At 40.8% G+C, this 26,144-nt stretch overlaps 1 protein-coding gene across 1 annotated transcript; it reads left to right on the plus strand.

Annotated features, from left to right (window-relative positions):
* The first annotated feature begins 1,513 nt into the window (after positions 1 to 1,513).
* POLB (DNA polymerase beta) lies at positions 1,514 to 25,120 on the plus strand. The gene is made up of 14 exons (XM_065947107.1): positions 1,514 to 1,737; positions 2,058 to 2,115; positions 4,930 to 4,996; positions 7,383 to 7,457; positions 8,080 to 8,138; positions 9,666 to 9,715; positions 12,166 to 12,217; positions 13,995 to 14,049; positions 14,147 to 14,219; positions 16,220 to 16,290; positions 16,959 to 17,045; positions 22,851 to 22,915; positions 23,607 to 23,746; positions 24,878 to 25,120. The coding sequence occupies exons 1-14, from the start codon at positions 1,677 to 1,679 to the stop codon at positions 24,970 to 24,972; spliced, it is 1,008 nt and encodes a 335-aa protein (XP_065803179.1). The 5' UTR covers positions 1,514 to 1,676; the 3' UTR covers positions 24,973 to 25,120.
* Positions 25,121 to 26,144: the final 1,024 nt, after the last annotated feature.

A 26,144-nucleotide genomic window follows, 5' to 3' on the forward strand; every position in this document is an offset into this window, starting at 1 on the left:
TCTATGAGACCCCATGGACTACAGCCTACCAGGCTTCTCTGTCCATGGGATTTTCCAGGCAAGAGTACTGGAGTGGGTTGCCATTGCCTTCTCCACCAAGGATAAGGGGATAATGCAAATATTTATTAAAAATTTTACAAATGCAGAAAAGGGTTACTAGTAACATTTTAAAAATCTAGTAAGTTAGTAACAGCTATCCATTAGAAAAATGAAGAAAATATAAGAAATATGAATGTCCTAGAAGCATAACTTAAGATGTACATGAATATTGTAAAATACAAAAACCAAAAAACAAGCATGACCTAATCACAGAAACTAGTTACATTTAAATAATTATTCCATTATTGAAAAATAAGGAGGATCTTAAAAGGACTGGGTTAGAAGACTGGAAGTGTATGTCACAAAACATTAATAGTGGTTAAACTGGAATGGTGACATACTAATTGATGTTAATTATTTTCTATTCTCCTTTTATACATTTCTCAGATTGTGCTACAGTGTTGATGTATCATTTTGTTAAGTTTTTAATTTATACAGAGAACAGTTGCCTGGCATTGACAGTTGAGTATGAACCTCAGGAGTTACTCTTGTAAATAAAATATTGCTGATGTCACATTTTCACTTCTCAAGCAGACTTGTAAATTTCTCAGATACAGGTCATGTTGTAATGGTAGTTGCATTGCTCATTAGCTAGGTTAAGGAGTTGTTAGTGGTTTTTTCACTTTGGCCCCTAACACAAATGTGTTAGTTGCTCAGTCCTGTCCGACTCTGTGACCCCATGGACTGTAGCCCATCAGGTCCTTCTGTCCTTGCCTGGGATTTTCCGGGCAAGAATATTGAAGTGGGTTGCCATTTCCTTCTCCACCTAGCACAAATGGAGGGGAATAAAACACAAAATATCCTTGGTCACTGGTTGGCATATCTGCTAACAAGTCTGGTGCGGGAGCCTTTCCCGGGATCCGCGGGTTTTGTTCCAGGCTCCTGCGGCGTGGGTCCTCTGCAGCGGGCCCACTGCGGGCTCACACAAGCATCGGACAGTAAGTCTTACGCTGGTGTTGCCCCTGCTCACACATAAAGCACGTGATGCATTCGGTAAATTATCATTGTACACAGATGGTGTGTATGCTACCCCCACCCCATCATCTTACATAACCCCATCATCTGAAGTTTTGACTTAAGAATCAAAACCCGACTTCCCCTCCTAGGGGGAGGATTGCAGAGAAATGTACCGGGGAGACAGGTCCAACGCCTTACGTCAGGAATCCAGTTCTTCCCAGAGAAACCCCACTGGCTTGTAATCCCGAGGCACCCAGATCCCCACCTCCACACCGAAGCTCCGCTCCGGCTTTCTCCTCCTGGTCCCGCGCACTCCAGATTCCATTTGCTGGCTCGCCGTGCAAGCCCCGCCCCTTGCCCCGCCCCTAACCACGGCCCCACCCACGAGGCTCGGATGGTGCCTCTAGTAGCGCCTGGGCCCCCGCCCCCAGAGCGTGACGTCACGCAAGCGCCGCGCACCGCGCCCCCTGTCAGAGGAGGCCATTGTTCAGCCGGTCGCGCTGGCTTCGCCGCCGCTGGGCTGGTCCTGCCCCCTCGGCGAGTCCCGGCGTCTCCTCAGAGCTGGGAGAGGCGGCCGTCCTGGGCGGTGAGCTCTCCGTGGTCCTCTGGCGCGGGCCGCCATGAGCAAACGGAAGGCGCCGCAGGAGACTCTCAATGGGGGCATCACCGACATGCTCACAGGTTAGTCCGCCGGGCGCCGCCGTCTTTCTCCTTTGCTGCCTCCCCGCCGCCTTCCCTACCTTCCCTGCCGTCCTGACAGCCCAGGACGAGCCGGCCGCCCGCAGCGCGGGGTCTTCGGTGCCGGCCTTCGCTCTGCCGCCGGTGGCCGGTTGTCAGCGCTGCTGGGGACCGTCGAGTCGCTCTTGGGCTGCCTTGAGCTGGTGTGCCCGCGGGGGATCACTGTTCCTTTAAGAGGTTGTTAACGCCTCCTTCCAGGAAACTCGGTTCTTGTTTGTTTACTCGGGACTCTTGTTCACCCGGACCTCTTGTTGCCTTTTCAGAACTCGCAAACTTTGAGAAGAACGTGAACCAGGCTATCCACAAATACAATGCCTACAGGTGGGACGGTGCAAGCATTCTCTGGTAGCATGCGTTCTGGGATGTGTGGCAGTTGACGGGAATGAGGGTCCCCGTGGACATTTGAACCATCTGCATAAGGAGGAAAAAAAAAAAAAGCAAGAACTGAGGGTATTGACTCTGGTGGCACTTTCCTGCGATATTTCTGGGAGAATTGGCAGAGCTCTGTAGGATCCGTTTTGATTGGTTCCCTGTTCTGATTGAAAATAGGCTAATACATACTTTTCCCCATCAACAAATATGAATTACTGAAAATGCAGTTTGATTTCAAGCCCTAATGAAAGACAGTGAGGCCTGTGTTGTGAAATGGATGTGGATCAAGGGAATGTTTCCATCTGGTCGGTCAGTATGTGTTCTGTCACTTTTTGGATCTCATCCTTGTCCATTTCACCAGGGCCCTTATCCCGACCATTAATGCCCCATCCATCTACTTCTGTACCCTTAACCTGGAAGCATGTCCAGTTCCTCAACTCTTAAGAACAACAAAGCAGTCTTTTTCACTTTCCTCAGCCCTTGAGCTAGCACCTTTCTCTTTTCTCCACTTTACAGTTAACGTTGAATAATCTGTGTTCCTTGTCTGGTTTTCTGCATCCCCAGCCATTCCTTATCTCATTGCAGTGTAATTTCCTTCCTGCTGTTTCTCTAAAAGCCTCTCACCCACATCTCATCTTACTGAACTCTCATTGACGTTCACCGTGACTTCTATAATGGCACAACCTTCTGTTCTTTCTTACCTTTTAATGCCCTTAGTCCTTTTTTCTCAGTTCTGTAGTTGGCAGTCTTACCGTTCTTGGCTTTGAATACCAGACCATGACTCCAGATCTGTGTTCACAGACGTTTTCTCCAGGTTTTCAAGCCTATATTACCTTTGTCTCTACCCTTTCAAAACTAAACTCATCTTCCTTCTTTCCTTCCCACTCAATATAACTAAAAACTGTTTACACTCCCTTTCTTTACCTCTTATGAATTTCTAGGTAAAGTAATTGTACTGTAGTCCAGACATTTGATAATCTGAAAATTAGAGAGATATCCAACCCTATATTCTGTTTGAGTCTTAGCAGATTCAGAGAGGTGGTGTTTGGTCTTGAAGGAGCCCAAAGTGGGAGATAAGTGAGAGAAAGAACTCTCTAGAGAAAGGAAACAAAGTGAACCACAGCATTGAGACATGAGGGGTATTTCATTTTCTAGGGAGTCAGTAATTCAGTTTGTTTATGGGATATAGTCTGAGTGGGAAATAAGTCTGGAAAAGCAGGTGATGCCCTACACCCCTGAAGGCTCCTCCCCACCTCACCAATTCCCCATACACGTTTCTTTTGATGTGGCCAAAGTATTCTCTTGAAAATAGCTGTCTGGTCTTGTCACTCTCCCACATTAAATAGGTAACTATTCTCTCTCCCCTCTAACAAAGCCCCGAAGCACCAAGCATACAGAGACCTTTCACAGTTAACCCTTCTCCCCTTTCAGGCTTTGTGCCATAGTGCTGATTATGTGGCACCACTTGCCTTTGCTGGAACAATTTCATCCACAGATTGCACTCAACCTACCTTTCCAGACTCATTATCAGTAATATGCTAATAGAGAAGTCAGAAGAAATCCAGGTCTAAAGGTTACATGTGCTAGAATAGAATGAAAAACTAAGGGCCAAGGACTATCCAGTGTTTATGCTTCAGACTTAGAAGCGCTGCTCTGTATGGGCATCAGTGCTCACCTACATTTAGCATTGAAATTACAGACAGGATACCATCAGTGGGCTCCCAGGGTGGACCCCGTCTGTCACCAGGTTACTGAACGGGGCATGTGTAGAGATGGCAAGGATCACAAGTCAGTGCTCTGAAACGAGAGTGATGAAAAAACAACTGGTTCCCACCTGGACACAGGGGAATACAGTTTTAAGCCATGAATTTTAAAATAACCATCCATGAGCCAGTTTTGTATGTAGTAGTTTGAATATTACTAGCTGCACATTTTTTGTGAAAGATTATTATGAACAGTTTCTAAAAACTAGCTATTTTAAGGGCTTCCCTGGTGGCTCAGCTGGTAAAGAAACCACCTGCTATGCGGGAGACCTGGATTTGATCACTGGGTTGGGAAGATCTCCTGCAGAAGGGAAAGGCTACTCACTCAAGGTTTCTGGCCTGGAGAATTCCATGGACTGTGTAGTCCATGGGGTCGCAAAGAGTTGGACACAACTGAGCGACTTTCACTTCGCTTCACTTCTGGTGGCTCAGACGGTAAAGAATCTGCCTGCAATGTGGGAGACCTGGGTTCAATTCCTGGGTTGAGAAGAGGGCATGGCAACCCACTCCAGTATTCTTGCCTGGAGAATCCCCATGGACAGAGGAGCCTGGTGGACTGCAGTCCACGGGGTCACAAAGAGTCGGACACGCCTGAGTGCCTTAGCACACGGCATATAAGTGTATATATGTACGTATAGAGTCAGACACGACTGAGCAACTGCACACAGAACAGCACAGCTATTTTAAAAAAAAGCTTGATGATGTTTTCCATTTAATCCCCAAAGGGAAAGACTACTGGTTTCCTAAATCACCCTAGTTTTACATATGCGATTAAATTTGTGTTATTCTCAAATGTGAAGATCTTCAGAATACTTCTAAAAGTTAGAGATTGTGGGTGATCTGTCAGCTCATTGAGTTTTTTAAGTTTTACACAGATGTGGGAAATTAGTTGTCTTGGTGAAAGTTTAAGCTGCTTATTTGCTTGTATGTATAAGAAAAATGAACTACCTCACTGGATTTCTAATTGGTTTTCCTTTTTTTCTTTTTTTTCCCCTTGTAGAAAAGCAGCATCTGTGATAGCAAAGTACCCACACAAAATAAAGAGTGGAGCGGAAGCAAAGAAACTAGTAAGTTTAGTGAGGAAGTTGGTCGAAGAGTTCACCCGTGTACCGGTTTGGTGGTTCCCCACAAAACAAAATTTGCCTCCGAAACTGCCCTTGGCCCAGGCAGGCAAATTTCACTGCTTTCTTGGAATAATATTAATGCTATCTCAAGCAAACTTTTTCAAGCTCCACGTGTGTTTATTGGAGGAGGGGGTGGGTTAAAAAGTTTTTTTAATATATGTAATTACCATTTTCTTTTACTTTGCCATGTACATGTGTGTTCATTTTCACATTGATTTTCATCTTGAGAGTTAGTCCTTAAGAAGAGTGTGGTAACAGATTGGGACTAGCATATCTGCTCACTCGCTATTCCTTCTGATCCCCACTTACAGGGATTTATGTGAGTTAGAGTTACTGTTCCCAGGGAGCTCTTACTTACTAGTAATGAGCCATGATTAAGCCCCTTTGCACAGCATGGCATTTAGCCCTGCTCTCTGTAATTTCCATGAAGCCCAGTATGCTGGCGGTGTTACAGTTTCTAGTAGCGTCACCTGCATCTCTTGTTAATTTGCATAACATCGCTAAGAATATCTTAGGGAAGTCCTCCTATTGATAAAAGATTCTAAGTTCCTCAAGATTAAGGACCGTATCTTATGCATTTTGTTGTTAAAAATGTCAAACTGGCATGACTTTTAAGAAGTTGCCACCTTATTTTATTCTTTACCTACCTGTGTAGGTCTCACAAAAGCCCTCTAGAATTTCGGTATTAGTATCTGACTGTCCTTAATTTTCTCATAAGAGCCTGTAACTGCTCTTTATTTCACTTTTCAGAGTTATAACGTTGCCATCAGTCTTACACATCTTATGACTGAGTGACAGATCCGCATTAATTATGTGTCACGTGTTCACCTTTCGTTTATTACTCACAAGTTACGCTCAGGGGTTTTAAATCCTTTGTGCCATTAATAGTTCTCAACTTCGGTAAATCCTCCCCAAACAGACTAGCCTAACAAGTTTTAAATACCTTAGACTTTAATTCTGAGTTTCTCTCTTGGTGAACTGACTCAGTTTTACCACTTCTGCTTCCCTTTTATCACCACTGAATTTCTTTCTTTATGGTAATTGCAGATAGCCTGCTCATTTATTAGAGGCAAACTTTTGACAAGTTTTGATGCATCTCATCCCAAATCTGAGCCCATGGTATATCTCTTAACAAAAATGTAGAAATATCCAAATTTACTTTTGCATAAGACTGGATTTTCACTGTAAATTTAAAAAGCACAGACCTACTCTCTGGCGCATGTGAGTGCTTCTCAGTAATCTAGAAACTTGAAATTTCCAGAATGAGAGTTTTGCCTTTTGTTCCTTAATGTTAGATTTAGAAAGTAGCTTAGGCTAAAATTGCTTCAGATCTGTATGTATCTTTTGCTTTAAGAGATGAGAAACGCAAGCAGTTTCCCCTTTTTGTTCTACTTCTTTTATTCACTCCTACCTATATTTGCTATTTTCAGATCTTGACTATGCATTCAGTGGTCTTTGGACACTTATTTAAACATTAAATCAATTAAGAATATAGAACTCGTTAGAAATGCAGTCTGCTGCATCAGAAACTCTAGGGCGGGACATGGCATGCTGTGTTTTAACACTTTCCCAGGTGGTGTTGGGGTATGCAGAAGCTTGAGAAAGCTTCCTCTGTTCCAGAGGAAGTCCACAACAGCATTGTTGTAATATCAGAAATTCAGCCATCCAAATGTTCTCCTACAGGGCATTTTTAAGTAAATGATGATACATTCATACAGTGATACACTATGAAGTCATTAAAGTGGTTGTAGTTATATTTATTTATTGGTACATAAATTTGTTCATGATGTATTTTTAAGTCAAAGCACTTTACAAAGCAGTGTGATTCTATTTTTGTAAGAAAAAGGAAGGTATATATACATACATGTATATACTCTTGTTTATATACATATACAGATAACTTTGTCTATGTATGTATATGAATGTATATGTATATACTGACTGCAGAAAAGTCAGTATATAGCAGATGTTAAGTGGGAAGATTATAGTTTATTTTAATTTTCAGAGTGATGAAATTAACAAATGATGCTAATATTTTTCTTTATTCAGCTCTGTAGTTTCTAATTTTTCTACAACAAAAGTTAATTTTTTAAAAAGCAAGAGTCATTTAGAATTGTCTCATTAGGGCTTTTCTTCTGGCAGTCATTTAAGCATTTTGTCTTTGGGAGAGTATATATATATTTTTTAGTGGTGCTCAATTACCTGTGTCCTTTGAAGTACGATCATGTAGTGGTCATTGGTTTTTCATTTCTCATTTTTTACTTTATCTTCTAGTGATTTGGTAACCATTATATTTATGTGACTTTTGTATTTTTTATTTTCTATGTAGCCTGGAGTAGGAACAAAAATTGCTGAAAAAATTGATGAGTTTTTAGCTACTGGAAAATTGCGTAAACTGGAAAAGGTAAAAATTTTTGCTTATTTGTTTATTTGATAATTATGACAGCTATCATGTAGCACCATTGCAGAGTAGTGAAATCATCCCCCTCCTTGAGACCCAGTAGGTTAAGGAAGGAGCAGTTTATGGCTCTCTAAGTGTCCTGTATTTTAAATTTTAAATATCTCTCCTCTAAAATGTTCACTTATTTTATGTGACATTTAAGAGACTGTTTGCCTCTGTAGTAGAATTATTTCTTTATTTTCATTACCAGTTAGAAGGGAGATTATAAACTTAGACTAAGTGATTGTTATCTTTTAGAGTTTTTATCCTTAAATCCTCCCAAGCATTTTTTATGGTTTTATTTTATTCTGATGATAGTAATTGTATTACTTTGTATTACTTCTGGTCTTTTATGAATAAACCTTTAAAAAATACTGGATGAATGAGAAATGAGCTATCCTCATCTGCTTTCTCACTCACGTGTAACCACTGAGGTTGTGCGTGAATGCTTCTGCACGGGTTATCCAGGCAAATGTAATGGCCCTTAGTAAGTCTCTTAGCAGACTAGTGTGTTTCTAATAAGATCGTTTGAGTCTTCAAAGCATTCCTAAGTCATTGTTAGACTTTTTTTTTTTTCCCCTTTAAGATTCGGCAGGATGATACGAGTTCATCCATCAATTTCCTGACTCGAGTTAGTGGCATTGGGTAAGAATTCTTTTTTAAGCAGATACAGTCATAGGGTTGGTTTAAGTTTTTGTGTGTCAGCCAAACTGAAGAAGTTCCTGTTTCCATTTCAAAGCTGTACCTTTCTGCCTCTGTGCCTTTGTCCGCGTACTTCCCTCTTTCACATTTTACATGTTTGAAGCTGGTTCTTCAGTTGCTGCCTCGACTTTAAGAGCGTCATTCAAGGCCCCTGTCAGCTCCCTGATGAATCTAGTTTGAGTCTGTTAAATATTTAAAATGCTTTTTTTTTTTTTTCCCGGTAGCACAGTGCATATGAGTTTGGAACAAGCAGTCATTTCTTAATGGAGGCACCTTTATCTTAAATTTGATACTCAACAGAGTAAAGATTAACACCAAAATGTTAGGACTACAGCACTTTAGTTAACTGTTGTCTTGATAGATTGAAGCATAGGTTTATGGTGATTGTTTCTTAATGGCAACATTTTCGGTAAAAGTTATTTTAAATATATCAAATTCCTAAACCTAGTATATAGAAAAGGAGCATAACTCTTTGGGGCCCCAAAACAATGATCAATATAAAATGTTAGTATTTGTTTTACAGAGCATCTGTTACGTTGTTCTCTTTCCAGGCAAGAAAGCTGAGTACAGAAACCGAGGTAGCTGTGGCAGGGTCAGAATCAGAACCTAGGTCTCAGGGCTTTCAATTCAGATATGTTATTTCAGTGCCATGTTGCCTTCCTGACATGAATATCAGTTTCTGTGCCACACAGTTTCTGTACCAAGGCTCTTTATCATTGAAATCTCAGTTTATGTATCATCTGAGAGGCCTTCCCTCATCACCCAATCTAAAGAAGACCAGCCACTCTGTCATAGTACCCTATTCCAATTCATCTACCTGGTATTTTCTTTGTTTATGTATCTGTTTATTGTCATTCACCACCCACTGGAGTGTCAGTAGGTAAGAGCGGAGCCCCTACTTGTCTTATTCCTGCAGTCGTTTCAGCACCTGGAGTATCTGTAATAAGCCCTTATTAAATCTCATTTGTAAGAATGAATAGTTTTCAAGGGCCTGTATGTCTGGTTTATGAGTAAAGTACATAGGCATTATGACACCTAGCTGCTTGGACATCTTTTTCATGTCTAAGTTCATGACTGTCTTCCTAGATTAAGGCTTCAAGAATTTGAACATTGCCAAAGTAACCACTTTGGGCTTTTGGGCTTCCCTGGTAGCTCAGCTGGTAAAGAATCCACCTGCAGTGCAGGAGACTCCAATTCAATTCCTGGGTTGGGAAGATCCCCTGGAGAAAGGATAGGCTACCCACTCCAGTATTCTGACCGGGAGGATTCCACAGACTGTATAGTCCATGGGGTCGCTAAGAGTCGGACACGATGGAGCGACTTTCACAAAGAAACCACACAATAGTTTAGCGGGTCTTTTTTAGCTCACCAGTAACTTTTGTGTTTGACAAGAGACAACATTACTGGTTATTTGTTATAAGGATCCTGAGTTTCACTTGATATTGAGATGATGCTTTTCTTTCTTTGTAGTCCATCTGCTGCAAGGAAGTTTGTAGATGAAGGAATTAAGACATTAGAAGGTGAGTCTGTACAGTTGGTCACTAATTTCAGGTCAGATATGGTCCTGAAGGACAGGTGATGCTCTCAGAAACTGAAACTTGAAAAGAAACCTTTCTCAGTTAGTAGATATGAATGATGTGCATGCTCAGTCCTCAGTCCTGTCTGACTCTGCAACCTCATGAACTGCAGCCTGCCAGGTTCCTATGTCCATGGAATTTTCCAGGCAAGAATACTGGAGTAGGTTGTCATCTCCTACTGCAGGGAGATATGAATGATAAGATTTTCTTTTTAACTATACGATAAAGAATAGATGTAAAGTGTAGTTTATATTCTGATTTTAACTGTGTTGTGGTCTATAATTCAGAAGAAAATCAAGAAGAGCAAGAGGTGGCATCTTGGTTCAAAGACAGTAGCTTCACTTGCAGATTTTTAGATGATTTAAATTGCTTTTGTTCCTTTAATAAAATTTTAGACCATTGAAATCCTGTACATTCAGCCTAAAAGCCAAGTCATGTATATTGAGAAAAATTCTGTTAAGAGGCTTGGAATTCTTATTGAAGGATTTTTTGCTTTCAAAGAAGTGATAAAAATAGAAGTCAAGTAATTGTAAAACATTTTCATTAAACCTAATATAGCAATCTTTTAAACATAATCTCTCTTTTCATGCTTTCAAGGGTATGTACTATATTGATTCATTACAGCCCATCTGTGGCATTTGGGCATTAATATATGTGGGCTCAACTATTTATAAGCAACCCTAATAGGTGGACAGAGATTTTGGAGCCTGACCTGGGATTGCATCCAGTTTCCACCAGTTTCTTAGAATAGATGACTGATGCTTCAGGTTCTCAGCTACAAAATAGTTTCATAATATCTCATGTGATTTAATGCAGTAATGTCTGTAAAAACTTAGCAAAGTGCTTGGTACCTAAAAACAATAACTGACTCTTAAAAGGTATGACTAATTAGTCATACTATTGAGAATTTGTGTGACTCTCATAGCTAAGAGTGAACTTGTTCTATACCTGCATCTCATGGAGGGTTAGTGCTTTTCTGCGTGTGGCATATATCGTTTATCTGAGTAAAATATTGGTTAAAGAGGCCAAGAGTTTATTCCTCTTAGGTATTCAGTTGCATCCCTTGGTAGTGTCGAGGATCTACAGTGATGGTTTTCGATTATTTCACTGTTCACAGATACGTAATGTAATAGCTGTTGGATCTCTCTATATACATATAACAAACTCAATATTTCTATTGCATTTTCAGTCATATACTTAATTTTTTTTGTGTGCACAAAACTATGATAAATATTTCATGCTCAATGTGTCATAGAGGTGCTTATCTTTCTCCATTTTGTGTCTCCAGAGAGAATTTGTGAGCATAAGGTGACCATTTTGTTGTTGTTCGGTCGGTAAGCTGTGTCCCACTCTTTGCGACCTCATGTATTGTAGCCCCCGGGCTCCTCTGTCCACGGGGTTTCCCAGGCAGGAATACTGGAGTGGGTAACCATTGTCTTCTCCAGGGGGTCTTCCTGACTCAGGGATTGCACCCGTGTTTCCTGCATTGGCACTCAGATTCTTTACCACTGAGCCCCCAGGAAAGCCCAGCGGTGACCATAGGAATTGCTTCTGAAGCATACTTACCCTGCCATTTCTTTAACAAGCTCATGCCTGTGCTTGTGCCCATGAAGGGACCATCCAGTTTAAGACGTGACAGTTTTTCTGATTAAAACATGACAATAATACTTCTCCTTTCAACAGAATTTTTAGCACAGTGGCTGCACAAATCAGTACACAAAGAATATTAATTCACTGAAAGAGTGAATGAACAATGAATGAACAAATGAACAGTGTGAATGAACTTCTGCAGCTGCTGTTAATCATAAGTTAAGCAATATAAGTCCTTAGAAGGGTGATGGCCACCACTGGTGGCTCAGTGCTAAAGAATCCGCCTGCCAGTGCAGGAAACGTGGGTTCAATTCCTGGTCCAGGAAGATTCCCTGGAGGAAGAAATACAGCCCACTCCAGTATTCTTGCCAGAAAAACCCCATGAACAAAGGAGCCTTTCAGGCTATAGTCCATGGAGTTGAAAAGAGTTGGACCCAACTTAGCTACTGAACAACAATAGAAGGTCCTTACAAGGCTGCTTTCTGCTGTATTCAGTGAAATTTTATATGATCTTGATATGTTTTTTGTACTGTTTTATATAACTATAATTGAAATTTTGACTCAGTAAATAAAAATGATTATGAAATCAACTGTTAGGTTTTACTACATTGACATGAAGTCACCTTCATCAAGTCCTTACTATCTGAAAGTTTTTTTCATTGTCTTTTCAAAGTCATTACAATGTGTTTCTGTAGGTAGTCCTTTGAAGAAAGGATCACTGAATTTAGCATTTTTTTCCCCCAAATTGGAAAATGTTTTTTCCCCAGAAATTAGCACCTTAACTTTATTTATCTTCTATACAGATCTCAGAAAAAATGAAGATAAATTGAACCATCATCAACGAATTGGGCTAAAGTAAGATAGCAAATTTTCTTTTGACACTTGAAGTGTAAAAGTAAAAAAAATTATAGCCATTCTTCTGTACTGCATAAGTTTTCAGACTTAGCTAAACACAAATCATTTTACTATTCAGAAACGTTAAGGTTGTTGCATACTCCTGTAGACGGTGTCGCTGTATTTACACATGGTGTGTGTGTGGGGGGGTTCCCTCATTCCCTTTCCTTTGGCTGAGAACTTCCTCTTAGAATGCGCAGAATGGAGGGCGTCAGTCAGTCAGGGTGTTTATTTCTTGCATACATTGTTGAAAGCACGGCACTTGGCATGAGGTTAGGATACAAACAAGTTCAGTGTAGCTCTCAAGAATTTTAGTCTACCTGAGAAGATGGGCCATGACCGTGAAACACTTAATTTTTTAAAAAAGGAATAGGAAAAAAACCCAAACACCTAAATAACAGAACTGGAATAACTAGTAGATATATCATCTGTCAGCATGGGTAATTTCTTTTGTCACATGCGAAATACAGACCCTCCCCCCTTCCAACTATTTACAGCACATAGTGCATTAGCTATATCTACCCATAAGCTTATATCTCCTCTGATCTTGTATTGTCTTGTTGGCCATTCAGTCCTAATAACTTTCTGAACTCGCCTGATAATGCCTTAGCACAGTATTTGAAAATTTATCCTGACCTTCCAAAACTTCAAATCAGTGAGACATCAAGATGGTGTGGTTCCCACTCTCTTTGCACTTATATAGTAAATGGACATCTTCTGAAGAACTTGCTTGTTGTGAGAATTGGTTTTGAACAGTTTGTTTATCATTCTTGGATGTTATTTAATACTAAGATAAGACTCAGTGGTAAAGAATCTGCCTGCCAGTGCAGAAGAAGTGGATTTGATCCCTGGTCCGGAAAGATCTCCTGGAGAAGGAGTTGGCAACCCACTCAGTTGGGTTGCCAACTCACTCAGTTATTTTTGCCTGGAAAATCCCATGGACAGACGAGCCTGGGGTCCATGGGGTCGCAAAGAGTCGGACACAGCTTAGTGACTGAACAACAACAATGTTTTAATAACGTTACTGAAATATCGTTTCATGTACCATATAGTTTACCCACTTAAAAGTATATAAGTCAATGAGTTTTTGAAGTATATTGCCAGAGTTGTACAACCATCACTATAGTCAATTTTAGAGCATTTTTATTATCCCCAGAAAAGCCCAAACCCATTAGTGGTCACTCCCCATTTCTCCCCAGCTGCCCTAGCCCCTGGCAACCACTATTCTACTTTGCGTGTCTATAGATTTGGCTATTCTGGATATTTCATGTAAATGAAATAATATAGTATTTTGTCTTTTGTGACTGACTTTCACTTAATGTTGTCTCAGTTCATCCATACTATAGGATCATATTTTAAAATATTTATACAAGTATTTTTCAGGATTTAAAAGCAGTAAATTGCAATCCCTGAATTTGCCAGTAGGGAGCACTCTAACTTGAATCCATACTAAACTTAAATATATTTATTTACTCTTGAAATGTGAAGTTTATTTAAAATAAGTTTGAATGGAATATCTGCAGTATCACTAAGTGTGACACTTAGGGATTGATCCAAGTTAAGGAGTAAACCTTTCCTCATACCACCTCCCCCCCCCCCAATTTTGCTGCTCTTAATGAATTTTAGTCTTGATTTTTTAAACATCTGCTTGTGTAAAGATGCTCAATAAGGTAAACAGTTTAATGTTAAGATTTAAATTTTACAAAAAATCTTTTGTCTACTTATTCTGTCTTTATAGATATTTTGAGGACTTTGAGAAAAGAATTCCACGTGAAGAAATGTTACAAATGCAAGTAAGAGTGCCCTGAATTATATTCTTTAAATAGAATTGAGAATGTCACTTGGTGAAAAGCCATTTTTAGAATACTAACTTAATTTTTCTTCTATTAGGATATTGTACTAAGTGAAGTTAAAAAAGTGGATTCTGAATACATTGCTACAGTCTGTGGCAGTTTCAGAAGAGGTAACATACTTCCTAATCTTAGGTTATTCATGCCTTGATGTTAAAATTGCTAATGTATACAAAAAACATGCATTAAAAAGGTGTAATTTCCATAACTTCATAGATTTGCTAAGACCTCGTAGTTTTAGCTAAGTTTATTTGTTTATAATTGGGGATATATGAGTAAATTAGAGGAAGTTCATCCTGATTTTGATAGGATGGGTTTGTTTTTTTGCTGTTCTGGTTTCTGGGCTGTGTTGGGTCTTCATTGCTGCACGTGGCTTTCTGTAGTTGCGGCGCGTGGGGGCCACTCAGAGCATGGCCTCTAGGCATGCAGGCTCGGTAGTTGTAGCACTCGGGCTAAGTTGTCCCGTGGCCTGTGGGATCTTCCCAGACCAGGATCAAACCCATGTCCCTTGCATTGGCAGGCGAACTCTTAACCACTGGACCACTGGGGAAGTCCAGCATGGGCTTTTTTGATGACCAGTTTTAATAAAATTTATAAAATAATTTTATTATAATATTACAGAGAACCTGCCTGCCAATGCAAGGACATAAGAAACACGGGCTTGGTCCCTGAGTCGGGAAGACCCCCTGGAGGAGGGCAGGCGGTCCACTCCAGTGTTCTTGCCTGGAGACCCCCATGGACAGAGGGGGCAGGCTGCAGTCAGTCCATAGCGCCACAGGGGTCGGACACGACGGAAGTGACCTAGCACTCACACAGCGTGATTTTACGTATATTAAATACTAGTAGTTGTTGTCTGGCCAGAAACTAGTGAAGCTGTGGGTAGGTTTTTTGCTTCTTGTTTTACTTTAATTTTCAAAGTTTTCTATAATGAATCAAAGTTTAATGTCTCAGGAACACCAGTTTAAAACCATTCTCAAAACAACCAAGTTCTTTAGATCTTGATTTACTATGTGAATATGAGCAAAGTAAGAACCACTCAATCCAAAATTTTGGAAGGGTAACCTAAAATTTTAAATTGTTATTTTTGATGAGTTGTGTCTAACTCTTTGTGACCCCCATGGACTGCAGCACATCAGGCTTCCCTGTCCTTCACCAGCTTCCAGAGCTTGCTCAAACTCACGTCCACTGAATCGGTGATGCCATCCAACTATCTCATCCTCTATCATCGCCTTCTCCTCCTGCCTTCAGTCTTTACCAGCATCAGGATCTTTTCTAATGAGTCCGCTCTTTGCATCAGGTGGCCAGAGTATTGGAGCTTCAGCTTCAGCATCAGTCCTTCCAATGAATATTCAGGACTAATTTCCTTTAGGATTGACTGGTTTGATCTCCTTGCAGTCCAAAGGACTCTCAAGAGTCTTTTTGAACACCATGGTTCAAAAGGATCAATTCTTTGGTGCTCAGCCTTCTTTATGGTCCAACCTAGTTTACCCCTGTTATCTTAAAAAGTTGAAATTGAAAAACTTTATATAAACTTTGGAATAGATGTCTGACTAAATCCGTGGCCACCTCTAGAGTTTTGGTTAGGAAGTGGTAATAGGCTGTCAGAAATTCTCTGGGCAGATGCTCAGATCGTCTAGCATTCTCATCTATGATATCATAGTAGTAATGGTTACCAATATTCTTTAAATGAATGTATTCGTATGAATTGAAGTGAATTTTCTGATTAATACAGAGTTATATTGTTTGTTCGAGAGTCTTAGATATTTATTTAGTGTTCATAGATGTATTTTAAAGCTATATTTAAATATTGTTTTTATCATCATTATTGAGTAGTTTCTTAGTTGCATTTTTAATAACTTATAACTAATTGTATACAATGCATATCTAATGTCAGTTACTGTTGTTATCCGAGATTCTGGTGTTTACATCAATAAACCTGATTACTTGGACAGAAAGTTGAAGTCTTTTAACTAATTCTGAGTGTGAAACACAGTGAAATAGAAAGTTAAGCAGTAAGAAGTAAGACTCTTCTATGTGTCATCACCTCAGTTCAATATTTGCCTCACTGATACATTTACAAGGGAAACTCCGTACATGTTTTTTGCTGTTATAGGTGCAGAGTCAAGTGGTGACATGGATGTCCTTCTCACCCATCCAAGCTTTACTTCTGAGTCAGCCAAACAGGTACCTCAGAACTTATAGGCACAGGTGATCAGTCCTCACAGCAATGAATATCATTTTCTAAGAGATAGTTGGATATTTTCAGAATGAGTTTTTGTTTTAATCTTTCTGAAAGTCAGTTGAATCACTTTGTACTGATTGAATTCTGTGAAAGGCAATAAGTAAATTGTTGAAAGGAATGCGTATTGTTTTTCCACAGAGAACTGACAAAACTGCCTAATATTTGAAAGAGATGAAATTTAGTAAGATACTTCCAGAATTATTTATTGCCTAGCATAGATACTTTAGAAATATCCAGTATAATATTCAAGCTTTAACATAGAAGTATTTTGCTATTAGAAATATTGTATTAAGAAACTTTACCTCTGTTAGAAGACCCATGAAGGCAAATGTTTTTTATCTTGGAATATATACCTTTTAAAGATAAGCAGGTAACTTTTTGTTTATGAAACAGGTAAAGACAAATGATGTCTGTTTGGAGGTGTCATGGTATTCGTGAAAAGCAGTGGTTTCATTTGATAAGGTGAATTTTCTGTTAGAAGAAAAAGTCGTCAGAGCATAGGAAAACTAGGCATTTATGCGGAGAGCATCAGAAATCTCATGTTAAAAATGCTTTCTTGCTCTAAGAGAGTAATTGCTTTTTTTTCTTATCCCTGATTGTGATTCTACAGCCCAAACTGCTGCATCGTGTTGTGGAACAGCTACAAAAGGTCTGTTTTATCACAGACACTCTGTCAAAGGGTGAAACGAAGTTCATGGTGAGTACTCGCCTGGGTTAACACCTTTGAAAAACAAGTAACTGTTCTGGGTGTGACCTCACTGTAGCTTAGTGTCCATCAGTAAACAGGGCATCCTGGTCCTTAGAGGGGACATATTCTCTAGCCTGAGAATATTTTAGTGAAGAGTTTGTTCAACATGCCCCATTTGTAAATAACCTGTGCCATCGGAATAGGCAGCGGTGGTGGTTCAGTCACTAAGTTGTGACTCTTTGAAGCCCTGTGGTCTGCGGCACACCAGGCTTCCCTGTCCTTCACCATCTCCCGTATTTTGCTCAAAATCATGTCCATTGAGTCACTGATACCACCCAGCCATCTCATCCTCTGTCACCCTCTTCTCCTGCCTTCAATCTTTCCCAGCACCAGGATGTTTTCCAGTGAGTCAGCTCTTCACATCAGGTGGCCAAAGTGTTGGAGCTTCAGCTTCAGCATCTGTCCTTTCAAAGAGTATTTGGGATTGATTTCCTTTAGGATTGACTGGTTGGATCTCCTTGCAGTCCAAGGGGCTTTCAAGAGTCTTCTCCAGCACCACAGTTAGAAAGCATCAGTTCTTCAGTGCTCAGCCTTCTTTATGGTCCAGTTCTCAAATCCATACATGGCTACTGGAAAAACCATAACTTTAACTATACAGACCTTTGTCAGCAAAGTAATGTCTCTGCTTTTTAATGTACTGTCTAGGTTTGTCATAGCTTTTCTTCCAAGGGGCAAACGTCTTTTAATTTCATGGCTGCAGTTACCATCCATAGTGATTTTGGAGCCCAAGAAAATAGTATCTGCCACTGTTTCCACTTTTTCCTCATCTATTTGCCATGAAGTGATGGGACCAGATGCCATGATCTTAGTTTTTGGAATAGTGATTCTTAAGCCAGCTTTTCCACTGTTTTCTTTCACCCTCATCAGGATAATGGAATAGGTAATTAGGGATAATCTGCTCTTTTTAAAATATCCATAATGACTTTGACACATTATTTTTTTTTCCCTAAAATAGCAAATATTCTTTGACTCAAAATCTGTTAATAAGTGAGATTAGAATTGCCTGAAGAGTATTATCTGTGACAGCTCGAAAGAAAGAAGGCATTCAGGGTCAGTGATGGAAAGTCCAGGGGAAGGGCCGTGCAGTGTGAGATGGTGGGTAGCGGAGCAGCGCCTGCAGAGCATCACTGAGAAACCCACTGCTACGGACCGTGATATCCTGTGGTCTTCCTGGGGAATTAAGGCTCAAGGACTCAGGACAGATGGCCGATGGATCAAAAACAGATTAATGAATGGTCCTGTGTAGAAACTGGAGGCAAGTAGAAATCTTAGGGCTAAGGTAACAAGCCACCTTCGTCTGTTACTCCCTTAAATATAGCATGTGGACCCTCTCTTCTCCATGCCCCCCTTTTCGTGAGCTGTGCAACCAAACAGAAGGAGCCTGTACTTCTAGGACGTGGATAGGCTAAAATTAGCAAGAGACTCAGCGTGCAGATTTGACAGTCTTAGCTGAAAGTAGGAGGAGATGGTTGAGACAGAAAATTGAAACACCACGTCATTTAGAAACTAGAGCGTGGTTGCCAGGGCCTGGGCAGGGGGGCAGGGAGACGGGAGTGCGTGTTCCGCGGGGACAGGGTATCAGCTGCAGACGGTGATGAAGTTCTAGAGATGAATGGTGGTGATGGTCACACCGTGTGAATGTGCTCTGTGCCGTGGAACCACACGCTTACACATGGTCCATCTTGTGTAATTTAATCACCTGTGCGAGAATGTCATTAAGTGCGGCATGGTGATTTTAATGGGCTATGAGAGTATATTGTCTAAGTTGGCCACACTTTATCAATATTTTCAAAAGAACTTTGGGAAAGGTAAAAATAAAAATCCTAATCAGTTTTAGGGAATTAAATTTTTATTGATTCTCCTGAGTCTGTCAGGTTTTGAGCTCTGTGTCCAAAAGTGTATCCACCCAAGATATTAATAAAAATAGGGTTTGTGTGTGCCCTATGAACATTCTTTGGAATGTGGCTTGTCTTTAATTTCCTCAAAATGAATGTGCACAGATCTTATATTTAAAGAACATTCAGTCAGATAAAATTCTAAAAATAATGCATGCGAGACAAGTTTGGGGCTTTTTTGTTTTGTTTTGTTTTAAGTAGTAAGAAAGTGTCCTGGCATGCCTGAGCATATTCTGGGAACTCTTGTGGCCTGACTGTCCTCCTGCAGTAGTCATGTTTGTGAGAGGCACTGAGCTGTCCCCTGGGGAACTACACCAGCTGTTTTCAGAATTAGCCACCAGGAAGGTGTTTATTCAACTGAAAAAGCAGAAGCATTTTTTTTTACAGTCTGAACAGCATTCTGCTGTGCCCAGAGAGACCCAGAGTGAAGACCAGCAGAGGCTGTAGTCATCCAGCTAGCAAGGATACAAGGACAAATTACAAGCTGGTGGGCTGGGTGTAACCCAAAAAGGGAGGTGGGCAGCCACATACATGAATGCTGAGAGTTGCTGACGGTAGTGGAATTCCCAGTAGCTTCTCAAAGAAGAGCATCCTTTGCTAGGAAGGTCGTGGGCAGCCAAACCCCAGTGATGCTGCAGTCAGCCAGTTCAGCCTTTACAGAACCTGTGCTGTGTAAAAGGCAGGGCCACTCCCCCATCCATCTGTGGGCTGGAGCGCTGGGAATCTTGGCTCTCTCTTGCCTTCCCATCCTCGTATATACATGGCAACACATGTACAGATCTTGCTTGAAAGGAAATCCTCCTAAACCGATTCCCAGAAGAAAACAGGTTAAGAAATAAGAAAGCAGTTTTTTTGTTTGCTTTTGAAGTACAGAAGACTTTAATGACTGTAAGATCAAGAGACTAAGGCCTTTTTGTTGTGGCAAAAGCATCCATCTCAGTGGGTTTGTGTATAAAGTTTGGGCACCGTACATGTGCTTCATGTATTTACTGAAGCTTAGAAAAGGCCACGTGTGAGCCTGCTGTCTTGACGTTTGCCGTTCTTGTTTGTCAGGATGAGAAGCACTGCAGCTCGCTTTGTTTTGGAGGCAGTAAGAAGTGGCCTGGCCTGGTGGCAGGGCTGGGGGTGGCTGTGGGCGTGTTGCCTTGCGGGGAGGAGGTCTGGGCACAGAGGCGTGATGCCGGGGCTCCAGGGCAGTGCCTCGTGCAGTGCTGGCAAGCTGCCCTCCTCCTGTGCCGCTTTCATTTTCTTACCTATAAAGTGACGTCCTTGCCCTCTGTCAAAGGACTCTCATGCGGGTTAGACTTAGGTCATACGCGTGGAAACTTTGAAGGGTCTGTACAAATACCTTTTGAAGATACTGAATCTTTTAAAGAGTTGTACAGAGTGTTATACTAGGGTAATAAATAATAATAATATAAAAAGAGGAAGGCAGTAGTCTAGAAGGTATTAAATTGGGGAACAGAAGGGATGGACAGAGAGAGGGTGGTGCTGTCAAAGAACAAAGTGGGGAGAAGGGGTATCGGTCAGATGAAAGGCTGTATTCAGTCAGTTCACCAAATACGATGTTAGCATCGCAGTGTTCTATGCTCTGCCCCAGGAGCATGGGCTAGATCAGTGAATTTAAGTGGTCCTTACATTTGAGGGGCGTGGAAGGGACTGCTTGTCAACAATATGAATGTATTAAGTAGGTAGTACTTAATATATTAAGTAGTGAATATATTAAGTAGGTAAGTTGCATGGTAGGTTAAGATAGTAAGTGTGTGCTCAGTCACTTCAGTCATGTTGGACTCTTTGCAACCCCATGGACTGTAGCCCACCAGGCCTCTCTCTCCACGGGATTCTTCAGGCAAGAATACTGGAGTGGGTTGCCCTGCCCTCCTCCAGGAGATCTTCCCGACCCAGGAATCAAACCCACGTCTCTCTTGCGTCTCCTGCATTGGCAGGGGGGTTCTTTACCACCAGTACCATCTAGGGAGTTCAAGAAAAGGTATTAAATAGGATGGCCTTACTGAGATGACAGCTAGGGAGAGGCTTGAGGTGAGGGAGTTAGCCCAGCAGATCTCTGCGGGGAGAGACAGGCAGGCAGGAGTCAGGGCAGTGATTCTGGGCACAGAACATTAGTGAAGATCACCAAAGAAGTTTTAAGATCTCTGGGTTTCTGAAAGGAAATTGGCTGCAAAATGAATTCACCTTATGAAGTAGAATAAACTCCACTCTATATCGATCCAGTTGATTTCAGAATATCTTGTTGCTATAATCACTGACTAAATAGTTTGAAAGATACAACCTTCTCTGTGTTTTTAAAGTTATTTTTAAAACATGAATTCCTTTAAACTAATAGTAATCAAACCTTAGGAAAGTCAGGGTTATTCCAGATCTTCTTGTGGACTCATGGTCTTTAGTTAATTCAACTATTCTTCCTGTGAATAAAATAACATTTGGAAGAAAAACCAATTTCCTCTGCATTTAGATACCTTTTTATATAGATGAGTACCACTCAGATTTTAGCATTTTTGTGCAGGTTTGGCCTCAGAAGATGATTTTCTGTGATCACAGTGAGGATTCAGGGGACAATAGAGGAAACCTTGGCCACACTAGAGGAATGGAAAAGACTTTATTTCAGACAGTCAGCGAAACTACCTCATCAAAATGCCAAACAAAACTAAACCACTCACTCTAATGAAGAATTTACAGTAATACAGAGAAATTCTTTAACACCATCACTTCAGAAAAAGTGCAGGAAATGAAATTTAGCCTTGAGGAAAGGAACAAAGCCATTAGATTAAATCCTTTTACTGATGTGACAAATAGCAGGATCACTGCCTATGGCGCTCAAACCTCCATATCCGCAAGGTAATGCCTCATGGTAATTCCTTCTGAAGGTTGAGTTGGAACTTGTTAGTTTCTTAGAAGGTAGGTTTCATATTTGAAGATAAACAGGATTCATTAATCTCTCAGCCAGAGGAGTTGCTAGAGAAAATAACCATTTTAGATTTTGATTTTTATGTGTTGCTGAGTGAAACATACGACTTTTAGTGACGTGTGTACCAGCTTGACTGCCCTTCAGAACCGGAAGCCTGTAACTTGTGTGTATTTTTCTCGGAATGTGGCGTTTGAAGCTTTAAATTTGAAAAATGGTGATGCTTTTCTTTTTTACATATTTTACATATGGGTTGTTGCCCAGCCCATAAACTTTCCACATTTTTCTGGAAAAGGAAAAGATAACAAAACAGACCTTGATAATTGTTGTTTAAAAACTGCAGAAGTATAATGAAAACGCCCCTATAGAGAAGGAATAAAACAGTCCTCTGTCTTTTAATTTTCTTCTTAATTGTACTCTCTCTGTCTTCTCTAATTTCTGGAAGATATCTTCAACTTCAAATTCTTCTATCATATTTTTAATTTTGATTTAAATCTTTTCCTAGAGTTTTCTGTAGAATTCTGTCCTTGTATCATGGATAAAATGTCTGTAATCTAAGAATGTTACTGATAGCTTTTGTCTGTGTTTTTGTCTCCCTGAATAATCATTGTTTCTTCCAAGTTGCCTTTTTCTGTTTGTTTTGGTCTCTGTCTTCCATGCTTTCCTTGATTATTTTCTTGTTTAGAGTCACAGAAAAGCCAGGTGAACCATCCATCATCTGCTGTTTCCTGTGGTTCTTTAGTAATCATGAAGTATTACAGTACGAAGGGGGTGATAACATACAGAGCATAGAAAAGTTAAGTTACAGATCTTCACAGTTCTAAAACCACCTCCATTTAAAGCAAAAGTAACTTCACACTTAACAGTATTTGATTGGAATTAAGCCTTAAGTTTAAAAAAAAAATCTTCAAACATTATTTTAAATATCCATTTTAGGGTGTTTGCCAGCTTCCCAGTAAACACAATGAAAAGGAATATCCACACAGGAGAATTGATATCAGGTATTGCTCAAAATTTGTTGCTGACCTATTAACTTCTTTCTTTTCTCCTTTTCCCCCCTCCCTCTCTATATCTTGGAATTTGCATAAATATCCAGGATCCCTTTTCATTCTGTATTCCCATGCTGCTGCTGAGTCACTTCAGTCGTGTCCAACTCTTTGTGGCCCTGTGGACTATAGCCCACCAGGCTCCTCTGTCCTTGGGATTCTCCAGGCAAGAATACTGGAGTGGGCTGCCATTTCTTCAGGGGATATTCCTGAGCCCTGTCTCTTAGATCTCCTGCATTGGCAGGTGGATTCTTTGCCACTAGCGCCCCCCTGGGAAGCCCCTGAAGTGCCATATGTCCCTGCAGTAGACAGTGTTTGGCCTGGAAGTATGTAAAGAATAACACTGTCCACATAATCTGCTTTATTGTCTCTGGATTTGCCTCTCGATAGGGTGCCTTCCACAGCATGAGGTGGATCCGCTGGGGAAGGTGGTCCTGAGACCACCTTTGGGTTTGTCCACACCCCTTGCCGAGCGTAGTTTACTGAAGCCTGAACTAGCTGCATTTAAATGGTCCTGGTGACGGTCTCCTCTTCAGGTTATTGGACTGCGCAGGCTTGTATTATGAGTCCTTACTTATTATGAGTCCTGTTTTTGCTAAGTTTGAAATGCATAGTAAAGGATTGCTTGATTGTTTATTTTGTTTAGGTTGATACCCAAGGACCAGTATTACTGCGGTGTCCTCTATTTCACTGGGAGTGATATTTTCAATAAGAATATGAGAGCTCATGCCCTAGAAAAAGGCTTCACAATCAATGAATACACAATCCGTCCCTTGGGCGTCACTGGTGAGTATTTGTGTCTGCCCGGAGATAATCCCAGTCATCTGGATGCTTTGGTTTGGCAACTTTGGTTTTTCTAAAGAGCCTGTAAGTAACCATGGCAGTTAATTGTAGTTTCTTTAGTATTGTTAGTCCCTCAGGCAACAAAGAAAGCTTTGCTCCATAGGTGTTCCCAGGTCTTCAGCTCATGATGACAAGATTTAGATTTATTTTCTGTGTTAGAATGGATTAAATTCTTTCTACTTCCTTGGTCAGTAAAAAAAGAAAAAACACTTATTGATCTAAAGGATTTTTGTTTTTTTAAATGTATCTCGAAGATTTCTGACAAACTCAGGTGTTACTCCTTTCACTGTCAGGCCAAACTTGGTAGCTTTGACTCCAAACTTTTAAAGTTTAAAGGGTAAGAATTGCTTTATCTGTTTTATAGATCTTGTTAACATTTCACAATATATTTATTATGTGGTTTACTATTATCTGGGGGCTTCCCTGGTGGCTCAGTGGTTAAAGCTTCTGCCTGCAATGCGGGAGACCTGGGTTTGATCCCTGGGTCAGGAAGATCCCCTGGAGAAGGAAATGGCAACCCACTCCAGTATTCTTGCCTGGAGAATCCCATGGAGGGACGAGCCTGGTAGGCTACAGTCTACGGGGTTGCGAAGAGTCAGACACAATTGAGCTACTTCACTGTTCACTGTTATCTACTGGGAGAATGAAAATTTTGTCTTTTTGTCCTAAAGCTGTAAAGGAGGGCTGTGCTTCTCACGTGTCAGCGTGTCTGCGGACCACGTGGGGCCCTCACTAAGTGCAGGTTTCACTTCAGTGGGCTTGGCGGAACTGCTGCCCTGCTAGCAAGCTGCCGGGCAGTGCCAGTACTGTTGGTCCAGGGCCCACGTGCTGAGTTGCAGAGAACTCACTGGAGTCTTTTCTCTGGTACAGGGGAGATCCAGCTGAGAGGAGAGTCATGGAGTAGGGTCACTTCAAAGGGTGGGAACAGGAGCTCTTGAGGGAGGTCTTTTTATGTCGCTTGTGGACTATTTTCTTTTCCCTCTGAAACCAAGTCCTATTCGACTCTCAGCCCTGACCCCTCTGTAACTGAGCTCCAGAGCTGGCTAATGAGGAAGGCTCTTGTCCCTCCTTCAGGCGTTGCTGGGGAGCCCCTGCCCGTGGACAGTGAGAAGGACATCTTCGACTACATCCAGTGGAAATACCGTGAGCCCAAGGACCGAAGCGAGTGAGGCCCATCCTCCCTGGCACAGCCCGATCGGGGTCTTAATTTATTTCTTAAGCTTTGCTATGTAAGGGTCTGTGGTGTTTTTAAATGACTGTTTCTTCTTCATGGCGTAGCCTGCACTATAGTCAATAAAACCTCTTGTATGATTATCAGCTGTGATCTAGTTCTTAACTTCATTAGCAAACGTTTAAATTTATATATATTCTGTTCATGACCACACTTTACTAAGGGTCAGTAGACAGAATTAAGAGATGAGATGATAACAGATCTTAAATGGGGATTTTTATTTTCTCATTTCCTGCCCTTATGCTATAAACCACATTACCTCATTACCTTTCCTCCTGTTTACTGGTTATAAATTAGTCAGTTAAGGTGTACCCAGGGGCCAGCCCCTGGAAGAGGGTTCAGGCTTTTTTAGAGATTAGAGAACTTCATAAATTAAACTTTTTTCTTGGCTTGACCCATATTTGATTTTGTTATAAATACTTATAAACTACAGAACAGGTGTGTGGTTTATCTCTTAAATGAAATCTGTAGCAACTGCTTATAATCCATCGGAAAGAACTTCCCTAATTAAGTTGTCCAGATCAGTCACTCAGTTGTGTCCGACTTTTTGTGACCCCGTGGACTGCAGCACGCCAGTCCTCCCTGTCCATCACCATCTCCCGGAGCTTGCACAAACTCATGTCCATTGAGTCGGTGATGCCATCCAACCATCTCGTCTTCTGTCATTCCCTTCTTCTCCTGCCTTGAATCTTTCCCAGCATCAGGGTCTTTTCCAATATTCACCCATTTGTATCAAATATGACCATTTAAACTTCAAATAGACAAAGATTTCACTTTTCTCCCCTGTTTTCCTCCAGTGTAACTTTTGAGTACAGATGGTCAGACACTCCTTGAAAGCTCAAGCTTTGACATACAGAAATTATAGGAATACAAAAATATGAAAAGTTCATAAATAGTAAGGCTATTGAAAACAAAATAATGGAAAAATGCTTTGGAACTCGTAATGGGTTATACCAACATAAGCTATTATCTTTTGAATCATATCTTTATTAACCGAGGTTTTGTTTCTGTAGCGAGAAGGCATTTCCCTTCCAAAAAATAAAGGATTATAAACAGTGGGGGTTTTAAGGAAAATATGTGATCATTTTCCCTGGTAAGCTAATTTAACAA

The sequence above is a fragment of the Muntiacus reevesi genome, chromosome 10 (genome assembly GCF_963930625.1).
Source record: "Muntiacus reevesi chromosome 10, mMunRee1.1, whole genome shotgun sequence".
NCBI lineage: Eukaryota > Metazoa > Chordata > Mammalia > Artiodactyla > Cervidae > Muntiacus > Muntiacus reevesi.

What these genes read in the sequence shown, in the direction of transcription:
- POLB (XM_065947107.1), top strand. Translation starts at nt 1,677, where the DNA reads ATGAGCAAACGGAAGGCGCCGCAGGAGACTCTCAATGGGGGCATCACC. An exon ending in ACTCGAGTTAGTGGCATTGG is followed by an intron (nt 8,139 to 9,665) that starts GTAAGAATTCTT and finishes CTTTCTTTGTAG; the next exon opens with TCCATCTGCTGCAAGGAAGT. An exon ending in AAGAAATGTTACAAATGCAA is followed by an intron (nt 14,050 to 14,146) that starts GTAAGAGTGCCC and finishes TTCTTCTATTAG; the next exon opens with GATATTGTACTAAGTGAAGT.